The sequence below is a fragment of the Hyperoodon ampullatus genome (assembly GCF_949752795.1).
Source record: "Hyperoodon ampullatus genome assembly, chromosome: 20".
Lineage (NCBI taxonomy): Eukaryota > Metazoa > Chordata > Mammalia > Artiodactyla > Ziphiidae > Hyperoodon > Hyperoodon ampullatus.
The window spans coordinates 21,385,879-21,410,174 of record NC_136933.1 but is presented as its reverse complement, the minus strand read 5'-3'; the positions used below and the strand labels follow the sequence as shown (position 1 = coordinate 21,410,174).

Sequence of the window (24,296 nt, the reverse complement as noted above, 5' to 3'; positions counted from 1 at the left end):
ATATCAATGAATAAGCACTCACTATATATATTTATATATATATATATATATATATTTTTTTTTTTTTTTGCCTGCACTGCATGACTTGTGGGATCTTCCCCGATCAGGGATTAACCTGGGCTACCGGAATGAAAGCACTGAGTCCTAACCATTGGACTGCCAGGGAACTCCCAGCCCTCACTGTATCCTTAAGGTTCCTCTTTTCTGTGTGTTCCAACCCTAATTACATGTTGGTGACAGTTGTGACTGTGGACCTCTTGGGGTATCCTTACTGTCACCTCCGTAGGAGGAGACAGGCCAGAGTAAAAGCTATTTGAGTTGCTGATCTCAGAAATCACGTCTGGCAGTACAGTACCCGAGGGTTGGTGTAATGTATTCTGGGAAGTCTGGCCCACTCTATAAACGTCCTCATCTGTGAATTAAGCCTAATCACTGTGTTCAGAGAGAAGGTAAAGAAAAAGTCTGCATTCCCAATAGTGAGTGTAGCCAGTGATTTCAGATGCTTGTCACATGATCACGCCATAATGATAGCTCTCTTAATTTCCTTCTGAAAGCACTTGAGCCATATTCATTTCATTGACATAACTGGAAATTTTCACCCACTCACAAGACAACAAGTGAGATGCAGTGTACTCTTGACAGAAGAGAATGACAGGAGGTAGGAGACCCAGCTTCCTAGCCCTGGCCTGACTCAGAGTAAGTATTCAGGGAACCAACTCAATTTATTTGTCTTAGTTTCTTCATCATCTTTAGAAGATAGTTGGATTATATGATCTCTTGGCTTCCAGTTAGATAAAAGACTGTGATTCTACAACAATATGGTTCCCCTAGTTGTTCATTTAAAACTTATTTACAGACAAATTGAGCCCTTGCTACATGCAAAAGAATTCTTCTAGTCAGCAATGAATAAGATATGGTTATTGTGTTGAGTTTATGAAAGTTTATTTGGAAGAGGGAAGTGGGATGGAACAGATCATTGTGACTTGAACTTAGAACATGCCAGTCTCCCCATTCCAAATTGGAATACAGGCTCTGTGATGTACCATAACTCTATGGTAGGGCTTATTCTAATGATTCTGGTCAACGTTAAAGATTCCTGAGTTTGTGTGTGAATAACACACTGAATGTAGGTGGTAATTCATAAATCCTTTTCCAGAGATGGCAATTCATGTTAGTGTCGTTTTTTGGTTTTGTGTGTGTGTGTGTGTTTTGCAAGACCCTTACTTGAGACTAACTCCTAACAATATATATATTTTTTTTTTTTGCAGTACGTGGGCCTCTCACTGTTGCAGGCCCAGCGGCCATGGCTCACGGGCCCAGCCGCTCCGCGGCATGTGGGATCTTCCCGGACCGGGGCATGAACCCGTGTCCCCTGCATCGGCAGGCGGGCTCCCAACCACTGCGCCACCAGGGAAGCCCTCCTAACAATATTTTGAAGCCCCCAGTTACTAGCGTAGAAGCAATCTGAACAGTAGAGATTTCATGACCCCAAACTGATGCTACCACTCTTCCTATTTAAGCTAGTATAACTCTTTGCTCTAGTTCTTCCTTTTGCTAGCAAAAAACCTCATCCCACTCATTCACAAAGGATGTATGATTAAAACATTAATGACTTCAGAAAAATGAGTTTTGACTAGGAGGAAGGAAGGTGGAGGAAGAACTATTTCGGGCTAGAAAACTCCTTTTTGAACAAAAGTTCAAGGTAAGGAAACACTCAACATCCTGCTGGAGATGAGTGGGAAAGAAGCATCAGTTGGAACCATGAAAGTCAGAAAGGAATTAATGGAATAACACAGGTAATGGAGACCCATAGAAGGTTGCCAAGCTGGAGAGTGACAGGAGAAAGATAGAAATAAGGTATGAACTTAATGGGAGGACAGAACTGGTTAGACTCTGAGGAAGCTTTTAAGATTCCACTTCCTGGCATGTAGTGAGTGGAGAATGGGCCATGGCAAGAAAGGACTCCTGAGCATAAGACAGCAAATGTATAGGATTTAGCACTAATCTCAGAGGTCATTGCACGTGGTTTGCGTACTATATATTTATTTTTTCATCAGTCTAAAAATAATGTCTACACATTTAATTTCTGTCCAGTAAGCAGTGATAAGAGGTTTAAGAAGGCCTAGTTTAAACATTTTCAAAGAATGAAAATAAGTGAGCAAAATTATATTTATCCCCAAATATGTCTTTCCATCCACTCCATAGTGTAATGGCTCCTTGAGGCAACTTCCAACAACAATGATGTTTTTGATGCTTTCTATGGTAGCAGAGAGGTGAGTATCACGGTCTGCAGGGCAGAGCAATAAATATAACTCTAGTAATCCATTGTACATTGAAAGTCAGGGAATACTTCATTGGAATTATTCTCATTTTGGGGGATGAATAAAATTAAATCAAAGGACACAGTACCTGATAAAGGAGCAAAAAGTTTGTAGGCTTTGGTCAAAGAAAGAAAAGGGCCTAATGAGTGAAGAAATATATATTATAGTTTTCTTTCTTCAGTTTCTCAACTAGATTCCATTAGTGGAGTTTTCTAAAAGATTTGGAGGAGATTCCAATTCAGATATTATCAGAGATCATCATAATTTAAATCTCTGTACTGGCTTACACCAAGTTACCCAAACCTCCAGCGTAAAACCAAAGTGTTTCAACGGTTTCAAGGTGTTATTCATATACAGTAAGCGACTCTTGAAATGACAACTGTTGGGAGCAAGTATCCTCAGTATCCAGCGTGTGGCTTGCTTGTACGATGAGATTCCTTAAAAGTTTGGGGTTGATGATGAACCCAGTATACAGAGGTTCCACATTAAGTCATAATTGGCTTTGTGAAATCAGTCACAGAGGAGAATAAGAATTTCATGTAATAACACCATAGCAACTGATTACCCACTAGTTACTCAAAACAGTAGACTCTCAGGGAGGATTTTCTAATCCCAGAATAAAGGCGTGACCTTGCTCTGATGTCCTTTGAGAAAATGTCTACAGCATATTTGATGGAGAATCTCAGGGAGGAACTGACCTGTTTGATCTGCTTGGACTATTTCACCAGCCCAGTGACCACTGAGTGTGGGCACAGCTTTTGTCTGGTGTGTCTCCTGAGAAGCTGGGAGGAACATACCACTCCTTTATCTTGTCCTGAGTGCTGGAGGACCTTGGAGATCCCATATTTCCAGCTCAATGAGCGTCTGGGGAGGGTGGCTGGCATCGGCAAGCAGCTCAGATCCCAGATGCTGCAGAGTGAGGGCCACCAAGGCAGCTATGAGAGAAGGCTAGCTGCCACTAAGATGTTGTCTGATGATGAGCAGGGTGTAAACGATTTCTCAAGCCAAAGTCATGGAATAAACAGAAGGAATCTCTCGAATGAGGCTGAGAAGCATCACAAAGTAAGACTGGCTGCTTGATATAAATTTCAGAACACAAATCAGGCTCCATCGCTTAATTCCCATAATATTTTCTATGGGTGACATTCCTGGGTGCTAATCTCCAGGTACCAGACCACAAATTTGGTGTGGGTCCTGCCTCACCCTTCGGTCTAGAGTCTCAGTCATCTGGTTACTGGTCCTCAAGACGCCTTCACGACCCGGTGCTCTGCTCATTTGCCACAGAGTTTGTTTCTATTGCAGGAGAAACTCCAGGAAACCCTAAATATTTTGCGTAAAAAGAAAAATGAAACTCAGGTTGTAGTAACCCATGAGAAGGAGAGAGTGATATTGTGTAAGGTCAGTATCTTGTTCACTTTTGCATCTTGTATGTGATTCTATGAGGAGGACTAAAGGGACATGTCATGAAATACCAAGGGGAAAATGACAAAATTTTCCAGTCCCAGTCCTATAACATGCAGTATCCTTGCTTTGGGCTGCCCACCTCTGCTTGTCCATCTGGGAATCTCAAGACTCATCTCAAATTCTCCCATCCCCAGGCTGGCTTATTTCTCCCTTCTTGGTGTACCTATACCACATGGTGGCTACCTTTATTTCTGCTCTGATTATAATTATTAAATATACAAGTTATAGACATATAACATAGAATGGAAGCTGACAGAAAAAGGAACATCTCAAATCCTTTGGGGGAAAAGGGGCAGATAAAAAAGAAATAAACAGAAAGGGAAATTAAAGCAAAATAGTAGTGTGGATTAGAACACCTGAACAAAAGCTTGAGGTTAGTCACAGATCAGAATTTGAGCTGTCTAGCAAAGCACAGAATTAAATATTTTATAAAATATTAAAAAATAAGTGTGTATCTGATTATTCCAATAATCTTTGAGTTCTTACATGGGAGTATTTGTGATGATCATTTCTAGTCCTAGTATGTGATCTATTGCCTACTTCATTGAATAAATATTTGTTGAATAAATGAATACATGTTTTTTCCCCTATTTTTTTTAAAGAACTAAGCAGTTACCCTGTTTATTTATTTATCTATTTATTTATTATTTATTTATTTATTTTAAAAAGTTTTATTTCTTTGGTTGCACTGGGTCTTAATTGAGGCACGTGTGCTCCTTAGTTGCAGCCAGCGGGCTCCTTAGTTGCAGCTCGCAGGCTCCTTAGTTGTGGCATGCAAACTCTTAGCTGCGGCATGCATGTGGGATCTAGTTCCCTGATGAGGGATCAAACCTGGGCCCCCTGCATTGGGAGCGCAAAGTCTTAAGTGCTACGCCACCAGGGAAGTCCCTCCCCTAATTTTTTTCCTTACTTTATTTTGCTTTACTTTTTAAAAATAATGGTACTGATCACCATCTATTATATTTTTACTTGACTGTTTACTTTTCATTGTTCCCAATAGAATGACAGCCTCCTAGGAGTAGAAATTTTGGTTTTCTTTGCTACTATAGCTACAGTACAACATCGTCTAAAATATCAAACTATCCACCCAGCTAGTCAATAGACTGTATGTCTTATGTGTCAGGTTTCAAGAACTGTCACAATGGAACTCTTGAACTTTGTAAGGATTAAAAATCTACATAAGTGTTTCTGTTACTAACTTTATTATATTGTTCGTGTGTGTGTACACACATGCGTGATGGCAGGAAGAGGCAAAGACCTGTAAACAGGTTGTTGTGTCAGAATATGCAAAAATGCGCCAGTTCCTGAAGGAGGAGGAGCAGCTGCAGCTCCAGTTACTGGAAATGGAGGAAAGAGAGAACCTGAAGAGACTGAGGTACAGTGAGATCAAGCTGACCCAGCAAATTCGAAGCCTGAGAAAAATGATTGGACAGATAGAGTCTATGTGTCAGAACTCGATCATAGAGTCATTTGAGGTAAGAATATTGGAGAAATTCATGGAAAAAAACACACATAGTCCCCTATCATATTTCAAGTCATACAAAATAAACTTTTCCTTATTTACCTGAAAAATTAAGTTCTGGCCCCCAAAAAAGTTTTCCTAAAGAATGAGTGGTTCTATATAGTATAAATAAAGTCTTGAAGAGGAATAAAAACACAGAGGAATATACATCCGAACCAAGTCAAATGATGACTTCAATTTTTTTTTTGTGCCTGCCTCGCTGCAACCTCAGCTTTGCCAAATAAAAAATTTAAGTTTAATGAACATTTACTAGGTGTTGGGCACATTAAATTACATCCTCAAAAAGACCTGATAAAGTTAAATACTATTATGATATTTACAACAGGTGATTGTTATCTACAAAATGGGTTAATAGTAGCAATTGATTAATAATTCAGACCTATGGCAGTTAGATAGTTTGCCTGTCAAATAGCTAGTAGGTGACAGAACCCAGGTATTCTGTGTACTGAGCCCCAAATCCTCACCATCTTTGCTCTATTGCCTTCCTAGGCTACTACTGCATTCTTTGGGACCTTCTTAAACTAAGCTATGTTCCAGCTTCCAGTCTCCAGCTTCATGTCTCTTTCCTAGACTGGCTCCACAGAATGCTATTTAATTTGGTGCCTTCCCAACAACCCAGTCCAACTGTACACAGGTGTAGTTTCAGCTCTCACTGGGTTACTTTCCTTTCTTAGCTCTACCTCCTGGAGGCATTGGATAAGGAGGCTAATAGTTTGGCTTCTTTCTCAGCAATAGATTCTCTCAACAAAGTGACAATATGAGAAAAAGAGATCTCTAGTCATTGGGAGAACCATCTCATGTTCAAAAGAACTCACCCCTAGAAGAAGTTTGGGGTTTTTTCTACCATATGCTCTCCCACTCAAGGTGTTCTAGAGCCACGAGAAGGGGATTCTGTGAAATTTGCAAAGGACTGTATCCAAAATGGATTCAGTCTTTGCTAGTGATCAAAGTGCACAAATACTAACCTCTTTCTTTTATACCCTTAGGATGTGAGAGGAATACTGGAAAGGTAGGTTTCAATTCTGTGTTCAGTCATTGGGGTGTGGTGTTGATGCAATAGGTTATCAGAGTGGGGATGAGAGAGAGTCCATGCTGTTGGGGCAAAATGAGCTGGATTCTCAAGTTGGAGCAGGTCACGCGGTCTGCGCGGAGGAGACTGAGTGACTGTCTCTGCCCTCCTGTAGGAGTAAGCCACTCTTGCTTCAGTGTCCAGAGGCCATCACCACGGAATTGACTCTGTGCCACATCACTGGAATGAGGGAGATGCTAAGAAAATTTAGCAGTAAGTCAGCCTGATTTTTTGAACCTCCAGGGGTTTTCAGAGTTAAGGGGGGCCATAGGCCATCCCTGCTGGAACAGACAGAAGAACTGGGACTTGACTGATGTTTGATCTGGCTTTTTTTTCTGAGTTCTGCTCCTTCCTTTGTTTTCATTGTTGTTTTGTTCATCCCATTGCCTTGCACATGCACACATACACATACCTGCTCAGGGGTTTCTGCATTTCTACCTTTGTTCTTGTCAGGATAAAAGCTGATTTAAACTCTTAAATCTCAGTGAGGGAACATTCAAAGAATGTCCTTTTATTATTATTTTTATTTATTTATATATTTTTTTTGCGGTACGCGGGCCTCCCACTGTTGTGGCCTCTCCCGTTGCGGAGCACAGGCTCCGGACACGCAGGCTCAGTGGCCATGGCTCACGGGCCCAGCCGCTCCGCGGCATGTGGGCTCTTCCCGGACCGGGACACGAACCCGTGTCCCCTGCATCGGCAGGCGGACTCTCAACCACTGCGCCACCAGGGAGGCCCAAGAATGTCCTTTTAAAATGCTCTAAATATTTAGGCTGGCTAACGTCTACAGAGGTCAGCATTAGTTTTCACCTTTTATCTTGTTGACAATCTGACCTTCAGAAGAAGGCCTAATGGACTTTGGACTCAACAGATATTTGAGAAGTGCCTACTATGTGCTATAGTAGGTACTGTGTTATCAGTCTCTGAGTGTACTTACAATGATGAATAAGACAGACTTGCCTTTGCTTCTGTAGAACTTAGTGAGATTGAGGAGAATGATATTAAACAGAATTAGTGATTGGGATTTGATCTATAAATAAAAGTATGAAATGGTATAATGGGGTGCCTAATCTTATCTGGATAATCAATGAAAGTTCCTCCCAGGAGTCTGGGAGAGGAGCTCTCTCAGTGGTTCAAAGTGCGTTTCATCAAATGGTCACTGGTGGTTGCACTAACTCATAAGAAGTTGCACTTAAGCATGACGTAATGAAAAATGCTGATCAGGAGCTGCTATTCAAACACTCAGTAACTTTGTAATCTTGGCCCCGTTTCCTAACCTTTATGAGCCTCAGTTTTTTCTTTTATGAAAATGGAAAAAAGATAATAATACTTGCCATAATTAAATGGGATAATGTACAGAAAATGCCTGGCACCTAAGTAGAAGTTCAGTAAGTGATAACTATATTTCTCTCCCACCCCAACTGAAGAACCATAACCAACCTTGGCTAAAGCAAATACAAATGACAAAAGATATGACCTGTGTGGATAAATAGCTCCTAGTTCTAAAACTGTCTTATAAACAGAACTACCTCCATTCCATTATCAGAGATCCAATATCACTCTTGACATGACTCTCTTTGGTTTCCTTTTAGAGATACACTCTCTTGTGTTTTGTAAAACACTAAAAGAAGGGGCTCAGAGACACTGCCCACCACATTCACCTAAGTTAAGTTTTAAAAAATAGGACTAGATACTAAGACCTTAATTTCAATTCCACATACATAAGAGGATTTTCTACAATGCACATGAGGATTCATTCTTTTTCCTTCTTGCAGCGGATATAACCCTAGATCCAGCCACGGCCAACGCCTATCTTGTCTTGTCTGAGGATCTGAAAAGTGTGAAATGTGGAGGATTCCGACAGCAGTTGCCTGACAACCCCGAAAGATTTGACCAATGTGCAACGGTGCTGGGTGCTCAGATCTTCACCTGCGGGAGACACTACTGGGAGGTGGAAGTGGGCAACAAGACTGAGTGGGAGGTGGGCATCTGCAAGGACTCAGTGAGCAGAAAGGGGAATCTCCCCAAGCCTCCAGGAGACCTCTTCTCACTTATAGGCTTAAAAATTGGAGATGATTATAGTCTTTGGGTCTCATCACCTTTGAAAGGCCTACATGTTAGAGAGCCAGTGCATAAGGTTGGTGTTTTCTTAGACTATGAGTCCGGACACATAGCATTCTACAATGTGACAGATGAGTCCCTTATCTACAGTTTCCCTCCAGCCTTTTTCCAAGAGGCTCTCAGGCCCATCTTCTCCCCTTGTCTCCCAAATGAAGGGACAAACACAGGCCCTCTTACCATCTGCTCACTGAATAACCATGTCTGAGGGAGGCTCCCTCAGCCTTCTCTGAGAATGAGGTCTAAGACCAACAGGTGACTATTAATTAGGATGATTAATGCATTGACAGTATTAACATCAGGTGATTTGAAAGGAAAGATTACCCCCAACCTCCAAGAATTTCCATTAACTTGAGCCCCCAATGAACAGCCAAACTGGACAATCAACTTCTAATACCAATAGGAGAAAGCTGATCATATCCTGTGTCTTTAACCAAATTCATTATCTAGACTACCCCCTGTATGTGCTGATCACTGAAAATGGAGAGATAGAACTAGTTCCTATTGACCAGAATCCCATTGTCATAGGCCAGTTTTATAAATATATGTATTTTTTTTCAAGTGTATTTATTTATTTGACTCTAAAAACTTTACTATTTGCATGTATCTTTGTCCTACATGCAAAGCTCTGTGTGCCGGGGCAATCCCAACTCCTCCAGGGGGCTGGAGGTATGGGTTCTCCTTTTCACTCGTGACTCAACCTCCTCTGAAAAGTCGATTTTCTTCCCATCCCATGGGGCCTGGAGTATTTGTACTCAGGAAGACTTATGTGTTCAGACACTGCAAAGATATGTGTGAATATCATCGAGGCATTCGTGTTACCGTATTCACAAGAGGATGGAACCTTTTGTTGTTTGTTAATATGTTCAAAGATGACAGAGCAAAGTCCCTAGCCAATAAATGTTATCAAGGCTGTGGATGCCGAGTGACTTTTTGAGTTTTATATAAGGTTATTTTCTGAGCTTTTGCTATTTGCTATGAGCAGAAGGCTTTTTATCTCTGCAAGACCAAATCAAGCCTACTCTTTATCCCAACATGCCAGGGTTTAGGAAGGGGTAGTGACTGAGCGAAGATGCTTCTTTTGGCTGGTCTTACTCAGGCTCCCCATTCTTAGTGCTCTGTCCTTACAGGCTTCTTTTTTTTTTTTTTTTCTTTAATTTCTTCCTTCTTGCTCTTATTTGCAGGATGTCACCAGTCACAGAGGGCACCTCTTCCCCTCCTTTTCCTACTCAGATAAGTTAGTGTATTTTCAGTCTCTGACAAGAAAACTGATGGATTTAACCCATGCATGACTACAAAATTATTAAGAAAAAATTGATCACAGGTTCTACTTTGTAAATTAGAGAATAAGTGAGGAAAAGTTGATAACTGAACCTCTTAATCAGCATAGAAAATCATAGAAGGAGGTCAGTAACTGGGTTTACTTTAGCGTCTCTGTTCACCGTTCTCATTAATCTAGATCTGCTTTGTCTTTCAACCTTATACCTTTTAATCTTGTGCCCTCAAAGGTGGGGAGCAGACATAAACTAGACTTTAAATCCCAGATAATGCCCTCTTCTGTTCTTTGAGTTCCCTACTTGCATTTTCACCCTGACATTACATATACTCAGAGAATTGTGGAGGAGGTGAGCCAATCACATCCTTTTCAGATAATTTGTGGCTGCTTCCCATTTTTCATTTTACTAAATTTTATTTCTTGATTTATCATCTCAAAAAGCTAAGAAGTAAATTATAAATAGCAAACACCAAGCATATTTGAATATATTGTCAATTATAAAAAAAATTGAATTTTTAAAAATTTTGATAAATGAATATAAAAGTAATACATTTTAATTTAGTGTACATTTAATTGTAGTATAATCCTGGTGATAGCCCTTTTATTTATTTATTTATTTATTTATTTATTTATTAATTCTCTTTGTCCCAGAGGGGTTGGTATTGCCAAGGAAACCAGGATATTTTTTCCCTCTGGGAAAGTCATCCTGAGTGGATCTTGGCTGCATGATTATCTACACTGGGACTGCCACTGATTGAGTGTGGGGGGAAGATTAAATCTATATTATTCTTACTCTTCTGGGTTTGCATAAATAACTATGTAAAAGGTGCAAGAAAATGTTCACCCAGGGTTCCTAGATACAAATTTCAAGCCAAGCAGACGTGGTGGTAAGGATGGGAGCAAGAGTGGCCAGAATGAAAAATGAAAAGAAGTGCTCCCTTGCTTGGCAAATGCATCCCCTTGCACTGTTCAAGGGTGTGGGTCTCACTGCCTCAGACAGAACATTTGACAAAGACATTTCCTTCAACATGAATGGCGTCCCACAAGGAACCTGCTACCATCACTCAAGCTATCCCTTTTATCCCCCCATTAACTCCCCCTCTCCTTCCCAAGTCTCTCTCTTCCACCCTTTCCTGAATGGACAACTTCCCCAGGAGATAGCAAGTCACTGGTAGCCTCTTGTAGTGAACATTACCAAATGGAATCCAGAATCATTGCCATTTCCTTCCCAACCTCTCCACATCTGGCTGGAGGACAGGGGACAGTCTGGTCTTGAGGTTGGAGGATATCACATAGGATTCCAGGCAGGACTGCAGTTTGATTACCTTAAAAATTTTTTTCTTTGTTTGCCTTAGAGTACCTTAAAAATAAAATATTATACATATCTTGCCCTGAAATCTGATCTACCAATAAAACTCCATTCTTCAAATCAGGTCTTTATCGACCCTCCTGCTCTAGTTAGCCCTCCCCCTCCTATGACATAATTTTGACCTGTTATTCTTTGAGCTTATTGGTACCTTATCTTACTCTGGACTACTTTACAAGGACTTCCTACACTAATTTAACTCAATGATGTGCCCAATCAGCCTCTCCCTAGTCTTGGATTTCTCCCTGTGCTTATACCTTGGAGGAGTGGGAACAAAATATAATAGGTCACAGTAGGAAAAAACAAAAATGTGGAAATGTACAAAAAATAAAATAAAAGTTGGATGTAATCTCACTACACAGATAACCAATGTTATGTTTTGGTGTGTATCTTTCTAATTTTTTTTCTATGTATATTTTAAGCAAAATGAAAATTAATTACCTTAAATTATATATATTGTGAACTTCTCATCATTAGATATTTCTTGAAAATACAGCTTTTTTATCTTTAAATATATACGCATCTTCTAAGAATTAGTACATTTTGTTAAATTACATTTATTATATAAAAATATACATTCAGGGCTTGCCCTGGTGGCGCAGTGGTTGAGAGTCCGCCTGCCTATGCAGGGGACGCGGGTTCGTGCCCCGGTCCTGGAAGATCCCACATGCCGCGGAGCGCTGAGCCTGCGCGTCCGAAGCCTGTGCTCTGCAACGGGAGAGGCCACAACAGTGACAGGCCCGCGTACCGCCAAAAAAAAAAAAAAAAAAAAAAAAAAAAAATATATATATATATATATATATATATATATATATATTCAATAAATATTATTTAATGATATCTAATAAATAATCTAATTAAAGAATTCCCAATTAGTCTTGTAATATTCTTTATAGCTGTTTTTCCATCTTCCAGCATCCAGAAATAATATAGGATCGTGTATTAAAAGTAATTGTTTTGGAAAATATGATTCCTAATGGGAGTAATATTTTACCATATGAGTGTCCCTAATTTACTTAATAATTCCCCTACTGTGGGACATTTTAGATTGTTTTCCATTTGTAGTTATTATAAACGACACTGTGATGAACATATATGTACATAAACCTTTGGGTACATTTCTAATTATTCCCCAAGTATCTCTCTGCAAGTGGGAAAGCTGCCTGTGGATCCTGCGGGCACATATCTGAAGGTCATACATCCTGCTACAAAAGTTTAATGTGTACTACAGGGAGTCCAGGATGTCTTACTCACTGGCATTTCCACACTGAAGTTGCAGACACACAGCTTTAAGACAAGTGAACATGTTTTCCTCTGCCCTATGGTCTTGCCAGAAGCACTGTATGTATGCCAAAAAAACCCAATCCTGGGAGGAATTGGGGAACAGTGCTTGGGCTTTGAAATCAGGCAGCCCTTGGCTGGAGCACTGAACTTCACCACAAAGTAATGTTTCAACTTCTGCAAGTTGTTTTAACTCTCATAGCCTTACTTTTCCTCTTCTCAAAAATTTGGGAAATACCACTCATTGTGATAATTAGGTGAGAACAGCGAGAAACAAATAATCCATGGTGCATGATGAATTTTTGTCAGCCTCACCCCTGTCCCTTTAGAGACTCCATTTTGCAATTTGTCAGAAAGGGGACAGAAAAGCCATAGCATGCTTGTGTGGAATATGGAAAACACTGGCACCAAAATCTCTGAAATACTTCCAAGGTAGGTGTTACTATTTAAGGGGGAAAAGTATTAACATAAAATTCAGTTGGAGAAAAAAAAAACAAAACCCTGTGGATCATTTTGTTATCATTCATGGAAGTCCTTTTGCTCTTCACACTTGTGAGCATCTCATTACCCAATTAAAAATTACTATAATAAATAGGAGATAAATAAAAATAAAAACTATTATAAAGTGGTAATCTCATTCTCATTCCTCCAGACCTGACAATCTCACACCTTTGCTCTGGGCTCCTAGGACATGGTATGAACATTCCTATCATTAGCTCTGCTAGCACTTGAAGTACTGAACCTAGAGGCATGAGCAACCAGGCGCTTATTCAACCACGGCACCTCATTCAGTGGTACTCAAGAGCTTAGAGGTCCCCTAAAATCTTGATCCTATTAGCCTCTGGCTGGGACTTAGGGTGGTCACCACCAGCTGTGAACCTGATGACATATTTAAGATCATTTAAAAATCAAATTGTAGCAACCTCGGTTTAGGCATCCAAAATGGAGCCAGGTGGCCACGTGGATATGGTTCACACACTTTCCTGCATCGTTGAGAACTTGAATTTTCTCAACCGTATCAAAGAACACCACCAGCCATTTTTAAAACAAAATCTGCTAGCAGCTGCCAGTTGCAACCTTGTAGTTTCAAAGTCCCTCGCTCCCTCCAATCATTTGGAACCTCAACCAATCCTGCTAAACAAGCACCCTTACTTCTTGCCAGCTCCAATCTTAATTCTTTTTTTTTTAAAAAAAAATTTATTTATTTATTTTTGGCTGCTTTGGGTCTTCGTTGTTGCGCACGGGCTTTTCTCTAGTTGTGGTGAGCGGGGGCTGCTCTTCGTTGCGGTGCGCGGGCTTCTCATTGCAGTGGCTTCCCTTGTTGCAGAGCACGGGCTCCAGGCGCGTGGGCTCAGTAGTTGTGGCTCGCGGGCTCTAAAGTGCAGGCTCAGTAGTTGTGGCTCACGGGCTTAGTTGCTCCGCGGCATGTGGGATCTTCCTGGACCAGGGCTCGAACCCATGTCCCCTGCATTGGCAGGCGGATTCTCAACCACTGCACCACCAGGGAAGTCCCCAATCTTAATTCTTGACAAACAATATGTAACCGTGCAGTTTTTTGCCTTTATAAGCTCCCCCCATTTCGTAGTCAGGTGGAACACAATTCAAGTGCTTCTTGAACATACCCCAAATAAACCTCTTTATTTTAATTGGTCTCCACTTCTGAAATTTTCGTTAACCTCTTCCTCCTTCTACTGCCTTATAAAAACATGTTAGATGTGCGCCCCGGCGTGAGAAAGGTAGGAAAGCACTGCCCCCCTCCCCCCACCATAGGAGATCAGACATATAAGGAGACATATTATTTATCCGGGAGGTCCTGTGATAGCTTTCTTATTGACAGCCAGTAGGAAGGAACCAGGTTTTGTGAGGCCTGAAGCTTATACAAATGAGGAGAGTCCTCGTCAAGAAAAAGAATAAAAAATTACAAAGTAAAACATTAGGTCTAGGATCTTAGAGGGTCTCAAACAAATAAGGATCTTGAAACTTAAGTTTGACTAGTTTCATAGTATATCTGCCTCTGGGCTAGCCAGATGCAAGATGAAGTGCAAAGGCAGTAAAGCCAGATCTCCTGGGTTCAAATCCTGGCTCTACTACTTACTAACTGCACTGCTCATGGCAAGATAATCAATATCCTGGTGCCTTACTACCTACTTAGAACACTACCTACTTTAAGGTATAACTACTCAATCCATGTGAATTACCAACAGTTCCTTACTAAGCTTTGGCATCTGTGTTAGCCGGACTCTTTGCATGTTTGAATACTGAGATCTGTGGTTCTGTTTCTCACAGTTCTGACCATGAACTTATATCTGAATTCAGAATATGCCTTCTCCTACTCTCATTCCTGCCTTCACGGTCCTGGTTTCCATCCTTGATGGAACCTCTATGTCTAGTTCTGTGATGGCCTCAAAACATTAATGTTCATCCTTTTGAGTTCCTAATTCTAATCCTCATTCTTCATCTGTTAGGAAGATTTTTTTTTTAAGTCTTGAGTATTTTACATATTGCCTTTTATTAGCCTCCTTGATTCTTTTTCTTCCAGTTCATGATTCAAATAGTAAACTCTTATAAATTATAAGTAGGAACATTCAAAACTGGTATTTTTTTTCTGGGCTGTGTTTTTAACAGTGATGGTGGATCCACAACTTCTTGGTTCAAAAGGAAATTTTTCCTCCACCAATTTAATCAGATTTCATTTTGGTGGGAGACAGCCTCTCTTCACACAGCATCTGAGTCTCCTGCCCTCCATCCAGATGGGAAACAAATGTCCAGGGTGTCGGGCCAAGGCACATTATCCACTAGGTGAGGAGTATGAATGTGTGTGGGGGGTGTGTGTGTATGCGGTGTGTTGTGGTAGTGTGTGTGATATGTGATACGTAGTATGTGTTTTGTGTGATGTGTGTGTGGCATGTGGTATGTGTGGTGGAATGTGTGTGTGTATGTGCGTGACGTGTGGTGAGGAGGGTGTGGTGTAGGAAGAGCCCTGGAAGGAGCTTAGTTTGTCTTCAGAGTCTCTTCTTGACCCTTCACATTGTGCCCCCCCTTTCAAGTAGCTCTACCTTCTCTCAATTCTCCTTGTCTTCCAATTATCTAGTTTCTCAGAAATGAAAAGCAGGCTCTGTAAACCTGCTTTGAGAAGAGAAGCTCACGGGGGGTCTATTGGACTCTGTTTCTGCCAGGGAGGGAAATGGCCCTGAGGTAAAGGATGAGAGAGAAGAGCTTGAAAAACACACAAAGCAGGACCAGACTGATGTGCAGTGATACTGTCCCAACACACATCATTTTCCTACAGAAGAATCCGGGAGACCCTCTCAAGGCTAATCTGGAAGGAGTCATGCCACTTTTATATACATTGTAGTTATTTTACAACTAGTATTTTTGTGTTAATGAGCATCTTTCAAAATCAGTTTTAAGCAATATACATATTGAAAACCATGCTATACAATATTCTAGATTTTGTATTTAAAGTCTAAATCTTTTGTTGTTTGTTTGATCTCTGCACACCATCTTAGGAAATAATATCAGATTGCTCCTTTCTTTCTTCCCTTGGCATACATCTAAAGGAGTGTTACACTCAGTGAACATTTTATTAGACATTTTAAAAAGTATTTATTGGAAGTATTGTCTAGAAGTTTTAGAAGTATTGTCTCTTTGGTGGTGCTGGAAATGTTCTGTGCTTATCTGATTACACCTCGTATTCCGTTTGTGAAAATACATCGAGCTGGAAATTTATATATTCAATTTCTGTATGTAAATTGTACTTCAATAAAAACTTTCGATAAAGTGGCTGCCTCTTATTGCAGGCTGGGTTCCCAGGAGCACGAGCAGATGCTGAGTGGGAGTTTGTCAGGTCCTCTGTGTTTTAGGGAATGCCCTGGAGACAAAGGCCTGCCTCCTTCCTTCCTGTCTTCCTTCTTGCCTGCTTTCCTTCATTCCCTCCTTTCTTTCTCTGTCTCTCTTTCTTCTTTTTTATATTTCCCTCTTTTTTTCTTTGTAGTAAAACCATGCTTTATATTTTCTAAGTGGTTAAATTAAAAGTTACCATGCATTATCTTATAAAAAGATCCCTTGTAAAAACTATCTTTTTTTTCTTTCCCTATTTATTTTATTGTGGTAAGAACACATGAGATCTACTGTCTGAACAGATATTTAGTGTTCCGTACGACATTGTTAACCGAAGGCAGGAGTGGCTTCCTTATCTCCATGCATCTTCTCAGACTTGTGTTTCTTGGGGCGTATGGTACGGACTCTTAAATCACCGTCCGCGGGAATTAAAAGCGAATTAAAAAGTCCTTCTAGCTTTTGGAAAATAAATTAAAAGGGCCTGCATTCCTTTTCTTTTGGCCCCGCTCCAGAGCTTGTGGGATCTTGGTTCCCCGACTAGGGATTGAACCCCGGCCCTCCGTAGTGACAACGCAGAGTCAACCACTGGACCGCCAGGGAATTCCCTGCACTGTTTTTCTTATGACACTTAATAAGCCCCCCTGAAAATGTTCAAACATGGTTACCTGCTCATTCGAGTTCCGGTTCTGAGAGAGGCCGGAAGTCGTCCTCTCAGGATCGCGGGCTGCTGGGTTGGCGGGGCGGAGCAGAGGCAGCGGGAATTGCGCGGGCTGACGAGCGGACGGCTCCGCGCGGAGGGCGTGGGAGGCGTGGCAGCCAGTCGCTCTGAGGGGTCCTTGGGGCTCTCGGCGGCAACAATGGCGGGCGTCTCGCACAGCCCCGCGAGCGGCCTCACAGATGGCACGACTCTCAGCACCGGGAGCGCGTCGCCAGGCACCACCAGATGAGGTAGGAAGTAAGGCGAGGAGCCCGTGACGGCTGCGGGGCCTCAGCGTCCTGCTCCCCCAACCGCCCCCGCGCCCCCCGCCGAGCCCCCTCCTCCCGGGGCGGCCCGGGCGGGTCTCCATCCCTGCAGGCCTGGCGCCTCTGTAAGCTCCTTCCCGGTTCCCCCGAGCCTCGAGGGTCCAGCGCAGTCTGGGCTCCGGAGTGGCGGCGACGCTGGTCTCGCTGTCCGACCTCGGGAATCCCAATTTCTAACTGCGCCTCCGTTTTCTCACCTGGCAGGAAAATTAATCTACCTTTTCGGTTTCGGTGAAGAGTTAGTGAGCCAGTAATTCGCGTAAAGGACGTGGCATAAGATCTAGCACCTAAATCTGCCCAATACGTAGTAGCCCAATATGTTGGGCTGTTTTGGGGATGTGGACCCCAAAGTCCACACTTTGCCTCCCTGAAATGAATTTTATGACGCCCCTCCCCACGTGAGGAATATTTCTACATTCGTTTATTTGTTCAACGAATATTTATTGCGCTTCTACCCATCATGCATTGGGGTAGGCACTGAGGATGTAGCGAAAGCAGCCCTGGTCGTTGTATCCGTGTTACACCTTCAATTAAAAAAAAAAAGTTTATTGACCAACAAACAAAAAATAAATTTATTTTCTGTCAAAGAGTAACGGTAGATACAGATGCATATATACCCTCTCTGTGCCATGTTCCAAGCTAAGAATACCATTAAGAGTTCTGTTTAAGGCCTGATTAACAACCTCCTTTGGTATCGTGTGGCTTTGTCTGTAGAACAGTTCGCGCATTATACATACAAAGGAAAGGATGATAAAACACGAAGCCGGTGAAATTTTTGTACTTTTGCATTGTTGGAACAATGGTGAGCTCTTAGGTTATTCCAGCCTACTCTTTGCGACGGGATTTCTGCCTATACGTCAGTAGTGAGAGGAGTGTCGTGACTCAGGTGCACACTATTAGTTAATGTGGTTTAAAATGCTTTATAGCACATGCTTAATAAGTTAATTTAGAGCGAAGATAGATGCGGTGGACTTTGGTTATGAATGTCACCTTTTATGGCCTAAATTTGGCTGCCCATCAGCTTCATCTTCTGTACACAAACGCGTACGTACAGCTGATATACATATAGCTGAAAAGAGCAAGCTTCCCCCTCTGATAAAGAATCCCAACAAGCAGGGGATTGCTTTTGACTCCATCATTGATATTTAAATTGTTTTCTGCTGTCATCAGCAGGACAATTCCTTTGAGAAAAGAAACGTGTTGAAATATAATGATAATAGTAATAATAATGACGAAAGCAAAGGCTTATAGCACTTATCCTTTGCACGGGAGTATTCTAAGTACTTAAATACATTTACTCATTTTATTCTCACAACAATCCAGAGATATAGTTACCATTATTATGTCTAGTTTCCAGGTGGGAAAATGAAGCACAGAGAGGTTGATTAACTTTGACCATGTTCACAGAGCCAACAAGGAGTAGGAGTAGAATTTGAACCCCAGTGGTCTGGCTCGAAATCTGTAATTTTTTACTATTATAGTTGCAGAATAAAATATATCCTTCACATACTAAATGTACAACAGCGTTCTTATTCACTCTTCAGGAGATGAACAAATAATTTGATATTTTTTTCTTATTAGCTCCGATAGGGAAGAGGCTAAGAATAAGTCTTTAAAAAGAGCAAGCTGTGGAAGGCACATGATCTACTCAGTAATCTCTGCTAGAAATCAGATTCCATTTTATGCACCTCTTCTCAGTTCTACCACCTTTATCTTTCATTATGGACAATATCTTGGCTCTGTGTTTGGGTTCAGATTCTTCCCCTGGAAACTTGGCCCTCTGGGGACTGTACCCTGGCTTTCCACCCCGATGGCTGATGATCGCACTTTAATTGCTTAGGTAATCGAGCTGCTTTGAAAACTTCTTCAGTGTGTTTATGAAATCGAGGCAAAGAGAACACTTGTGACTTAAAGTATTTTCTGTGCGTATGTATTTTCTCTCTAATAAGATTATATTCTATTGGATAATGTATCCCAGGTGGAAAATAATTTCTCACATTTATTAAACATCTATTGTAGGTTAAGTATTGTGTATAATATTTACACTACTATGAACAGGTTAAAGAAGTTGCCCAGTGCCACACATTTGTCAAGTGGAAGAACTAGATATCCACCCAGGTCTACTGACTCCAGGGCCTATTTTTTAACCACTGGGCTGTATTATTCTTTAATAGAAATTAGGTGAAGGATCCAGTTTGTCTGATAAAGCATTTGAGTTTGAGGGAGATTGTGGCACATAATGGGAAAAGAACAGTGAATCCCTTGGCTTTTAGAGATAGAAAATCAGTTCTTTAGACAGGTTTGGGCTGCAGGAAGGATTTTTACAGTGATTGTCATATACATAATAACTGAAGTTGTAAGATGACATCACTTTATTCTAGTAAAGACTGGAGATCAAGAAGAACATAGAACCAAGTATTGAGCTTTAGAAGAAATCCTCAGTTTAGCTTAAAGAAGCAGCAGACCAGGAGGGTAGAAGAATATCAAATAAAGGTCTGTTGAAACAATATTTGAATTAAGAGAGAGGTAATTGAAATACTGGGAACTGCTGTACTATTTTAATGCACCAAATTCATTCATAAAGAATTTCTAAGAGAAAAAGAAATTACAGGTGGGAAGGAATAAGATACTATAATAGACTCAATTTTTTTTTCCTTCCCATGTTTGAGTTTCCTCCTTCTCTTTCTCCATTCTGCATTTAGTTGACCAAGTAAGTAGAAAAAAACTTTACTTTTTTGGGGCACAAAATGTGAGGTCTTAAAATGATAGCAAAATGTAGTCATAAAACAGAGGATCATTATAATAAAATCTCATGTTCTTGGTTGTTAAGTAACTAGAGGATACCACCAGTATTTCAAACCAAGTGGTAACACTTTGGATCCTCAAACAACCAATAGTTTTCTCAGTATGGCTGAGGGTTTGCTGACTGGCAGATGTAGAGGTCTGTCAGTATGTTCCTGACAACCTGGTATGATTGGATAAAGTGTCAACATCTTGGTTAGAATCTTTATCTTTAGACTATTAATAAAAAGGTGGTGGATCAAGGACAAACTGATTAGGAATTCAGGCATCATAAAAAATCAGTCAATAAAAAGAGTAATCCCCAGAGTTTATAAGAATACATTTTGTTTATTCTTATCCTTTTAGTGCCCTTTAAAAAGGTCTTTTTAGAAAGAGACTCATTTCTACTGAGCTTTTTCTACTCAGCTCTACACAGGGACAGCCTTGAGGGCTGCTACTTCTGTACTTTATATGAGAGAAAAAAACAGTGTTTGAGAAAGTTGGTAGTTAAGAAACTTACTATTAAATGACTGGAAACAAAGGAAAGGAAAACAGTTTAGTCAGTTTGGGCCAATGCTGACCAGCTTATTGTTTTGCATGCTAATTAAGATTCAATAAGAGGGAAAAAAAATCAGTGAGCTGAAAGGGCATCTTATTTAAACTAAGAAACTTACTCAAAAATTTGTGGACACATTTTTAATAGAAACAATGAAACCAGCATGCTAATTTCAAGTTGGTGATCTCATGGGCTTAGGCTGTTGTAGCAGTTAAAGTGCTATAACAAAGATACCCACCAAATACCATGGTTTAAATAGCAGAGAATACCTTTTTCTCATATAACAGTGCTTGGTGATTAAGTGGTCTCTGCTCCACAGTCATGAAGGAACCGAGGCTAGCAAAGTGTCTCTGCCACCCCCAGCATATGGCTTCCAAGTCAGTTTCAGTCATGAACATTTCAAGCTAGTAGGAGCAAGGCGGGGTTAGGAGAAGTTGAAGTCCAGAGCAAGAGATGTGGCCTTTAACCACGTGATACAGCAGCATCACATATCTCTTCATCTCAGATTCCTCTAGTCATCTGCTCACACGTATCTGCAAGGGGTGTTGGGAATTACGTGTAGCTACATGTCCAGAAAGAACACATCTGGGGTCACCTAGCAGTTTCTTCAGCAGCTGTACTAAAACCTAGCTTTATGTTTCCTGGTTGACAGGAATACTTTGAAAATCATACAGTTTGTCGATTCCTTATCACCCTTAGGCTAAATATGTTTTGGAAGTAAAGATTTTGGGTTTGTAGAAAAGTAGTGTTACACGTACTCCGTGTTGTGTAACATCCCAGTGGGATTTGAGGCAGTACCTTTTAAGCAGATAAATTAATATTTGATGATAGTATTATTAATGTAGTAGTGAAATGTAAGATTATTCATACTTAGTGAGATAAATAAAGGCTAAAACTATTCTCCTGGTAGTACAGGGCAGGTTTGCCTCCAAATAAGATTTCCCATCCTCCACCAGAGTGGTACATTTCCTATGACTGATGAGCCTACATTGACACATTATTGTTACCCAAAGCTCATAGTTTACGTTAGGGCTCACTCTTGTTGTACAGTCTGTGGGTTTTGACAAATGTGTGATGACAAGTATCTACCATTGTAGTGTCATACAGAATAGTTTCATTGCCCTAAAAATTCTCTGTGCTCTGATGACTCATCCTTTCCTAAACCCTGGCAACCACTGACCTTTTTACTGTCTCCATAGTTTTGCCTTTTCTGGAATGTCATATATTTGGAATCATACAGTGTGTAGCTAGAATGTTTTGGACCAAGAATTCGGTGGAAGTTTCCTTCCTGCTATGCTAGACTGCCTCCTTACCTACATTTTCTCTTCTGTCCCTGTGAGACATCTTTACACTCTCTTCTCCATTTTGCCTTTAATGTAGGGGAATGATTCTTAGTTCTTACCACCTGTCTAGTAATACCCAAAGATGCCTGACAGGTGGGAACAACTAATGTTTAATAGTTTGATAAGCTACTGTCCTTTGGTATCTCTCCCTCAGGAGGATCTGATTAGAACACTCATACACAAATACATTGTTTTGCTATAATGCTTGTTTTGAAAATGCAAATTTGTTCTAACGCAGTGGGTGTTTCAGAGAATAATTCAAGCATAACAGGAATCTCATGTTTGCTTATGCATGATTTCATCTACAAGAAACACTAGGCGAACATAGAAAACTGCATTCAGCTGAACCTAGCCACCCAGGAAAGCACAAAGCGCCTGCGCGCACACAGACACACATCTTAAGCATCTGCCAGCTACCTTGATTCACTGCATGTGTTACAAGCTGCGCCATTAACCTTTGGCGTTAAATCCATCTGATTTCCCTCCTTTCCTCTCCCTTCTGGTGACCCTCTTTTCACCACCTCACAATAACCCACAAGTTGCCGTCTTTCTGATGCCTGTGTCCACAAGAACACCCCACGTCTTTTCAAGGTAAAGTGTCGTATTTATTGCAACCCATTTATGTATTTCCTAACCATTTAACAAGTGTAGGACTGTGCTTCTGTATTTATTAGGGTCCTGTTTTTTTAATGTGTCACTGAAAAAGTTTTAAAGTGTTATGCCCATAAACCCATAAGCCCTGTGGTTTTTATCACCACAATAATGTGGTGATTTTTAAGAACATGTGTGTAGTATTCTAGCAGAACTGACAATATATGACAGGATGTTAAAATGGAACTCCTTTTCTTTAGGCTTCCACAGAGGATCAAGATCATCTCTGTGACAATCTCCTCATTTTTCCTTATGTTAAAAAAAGGAGTTGGAAAAAAAATAGCTTTTTCATTTACTTTTGCTTTAAGTGGGCCAGTGTTAAAGTTGATTCAGCTGGATGTTTATTGGGAAACTGGAGGCTTTTTTTGGAGAGAGTAACCTGTACACTTAGGACCCTGGATCCCGCTTTTATGGGAGAAGGATAGAGCTTACTTTCCCCTCATCTCATGCCTGGTAAGAGGCATTTCAGGCACTGAGACAGATGACTGTGCATCTACAAAGCTTGTGATTGCACATGGGGTAGTGTCAGCCTCATGCCTGAAAAAAGCCTACGGCCTGGCTGAAGTGGCCTGAACTACACTGATCGGCACTTACTTTTGTATACCCTGCAATGACTGCTTGAAATAACCATTTAGTGGGGTGTCACTGGCCATGAGAAGAAATGGAGATGATAGCTAGGGGAATTGTGGGCAAGATGTAAGGATTAAGCAGAGGTCGGACGGGAGAAATGATACCACTCCCTTGGCCTTGAAGATGAAGGAGAGGGCTACTACAAGCCAAGGACTGTATGTGGCTTCTAGAAAAGACAAAGAAACAGATTTTCCCCTAGATCTTCCAGAAGGAATGCAGGCTTGCCTACACCTTGATTTTAACCTAGGAAAAATGATTTCAGACTTTTGTTTCTCTGCAACTGTGAGATAATAAACTTGTGTTATTTTAAGCCACTGAATTTGTGGTTATTGGTTACAGCAGAGATAGAAAACAAATACACATTAAGGGTATAGGAGGCGGGGAAGGAGGAGGTGAAGGAAAGACCTTCACTTGTTAACTGAAAATAAGGATTACAATCATGTTTTTCCACTGAGTACCAAGTTAGCTCCAGGGGCTGAGGCAGACCTCGCTCGGGACCAGGGCAGAGGCACCTTGCAGTGCTGACACCATCTGGTAGAGCCACAGCCAATGGCACAGGGGACTCAGTCCAGACAGGCACACCATACTGACTGTGTTGTTGACATATTCTGGTTGCTATTGACAAAATATCTTTCTTCTGTGAATAAGATGATGTGTTTACAAGCAAAGTTGAAAGCATAAAAGATTTTCAATAAACTCCTTAGGGCTCGTTAGAATTGGGATCAATTTTATGGATTGGGTAGATCCTTCTATGATTCGAAGGTGAATTCCAAGCAGCCCATTGTGCCAGGAATAGGGAGAGTTGCTGGGAGTATTTGCGTGTAAAAAGATGTTAGAATTGTCCAAGCTGAGTGGAAGGACAGGCTTGGAGAGCTCAGTGGGCTCCTGCATCTTTGTGCTCTGAGTCAGTAAGTGAAAAGTTAGAAAAGATTGTCTTCTCTGTCTCCTCCTTTTTCTTCTCTATTTCCTTCTTTTCCCCAGCTGACTCTGCATTTAGATTTCATTGATTTAACAAATACCGTTTATCTTCTTTTGCACGCTGATCAGTTTTACTCCCT

At 40.9% G+C, this 24,296-nt stretch overlaps 1 protein-coding gene across 1 annotated transcript; it reads left to right on the top strand.

Annotated features, from left to right (window-relative positions):
• Nucleotides 1-2,975: 2,975 nt before the first annotated feature.
• TRIML1 (tripartite motif family like 1) lies at nucleotides 2,976-8,702 on the top strand (the record flags this gene model as incomplete). Its single annotated transcript, XM_079726589.1, has 6 exons — nucleotides 2,976-3,383; nucleotides 3,624-3,719; nucleotides 5,030-5,260; nucleotides 6,294-6,316; nucleotides 6,492-6,589; nucleotides 8,152-8,702. The coding sequence occupies 6 exons, from the start codon at nucleotides 2,976-2,978 to the stop codon at nucleotides 8,700-8,702; spliced, it is 1,407 nt and encodes a 468-aa protein (XP_079582715.1).
• Nucleotides 8,703-24,296: the final 15,594 nt, after the last annotated feature.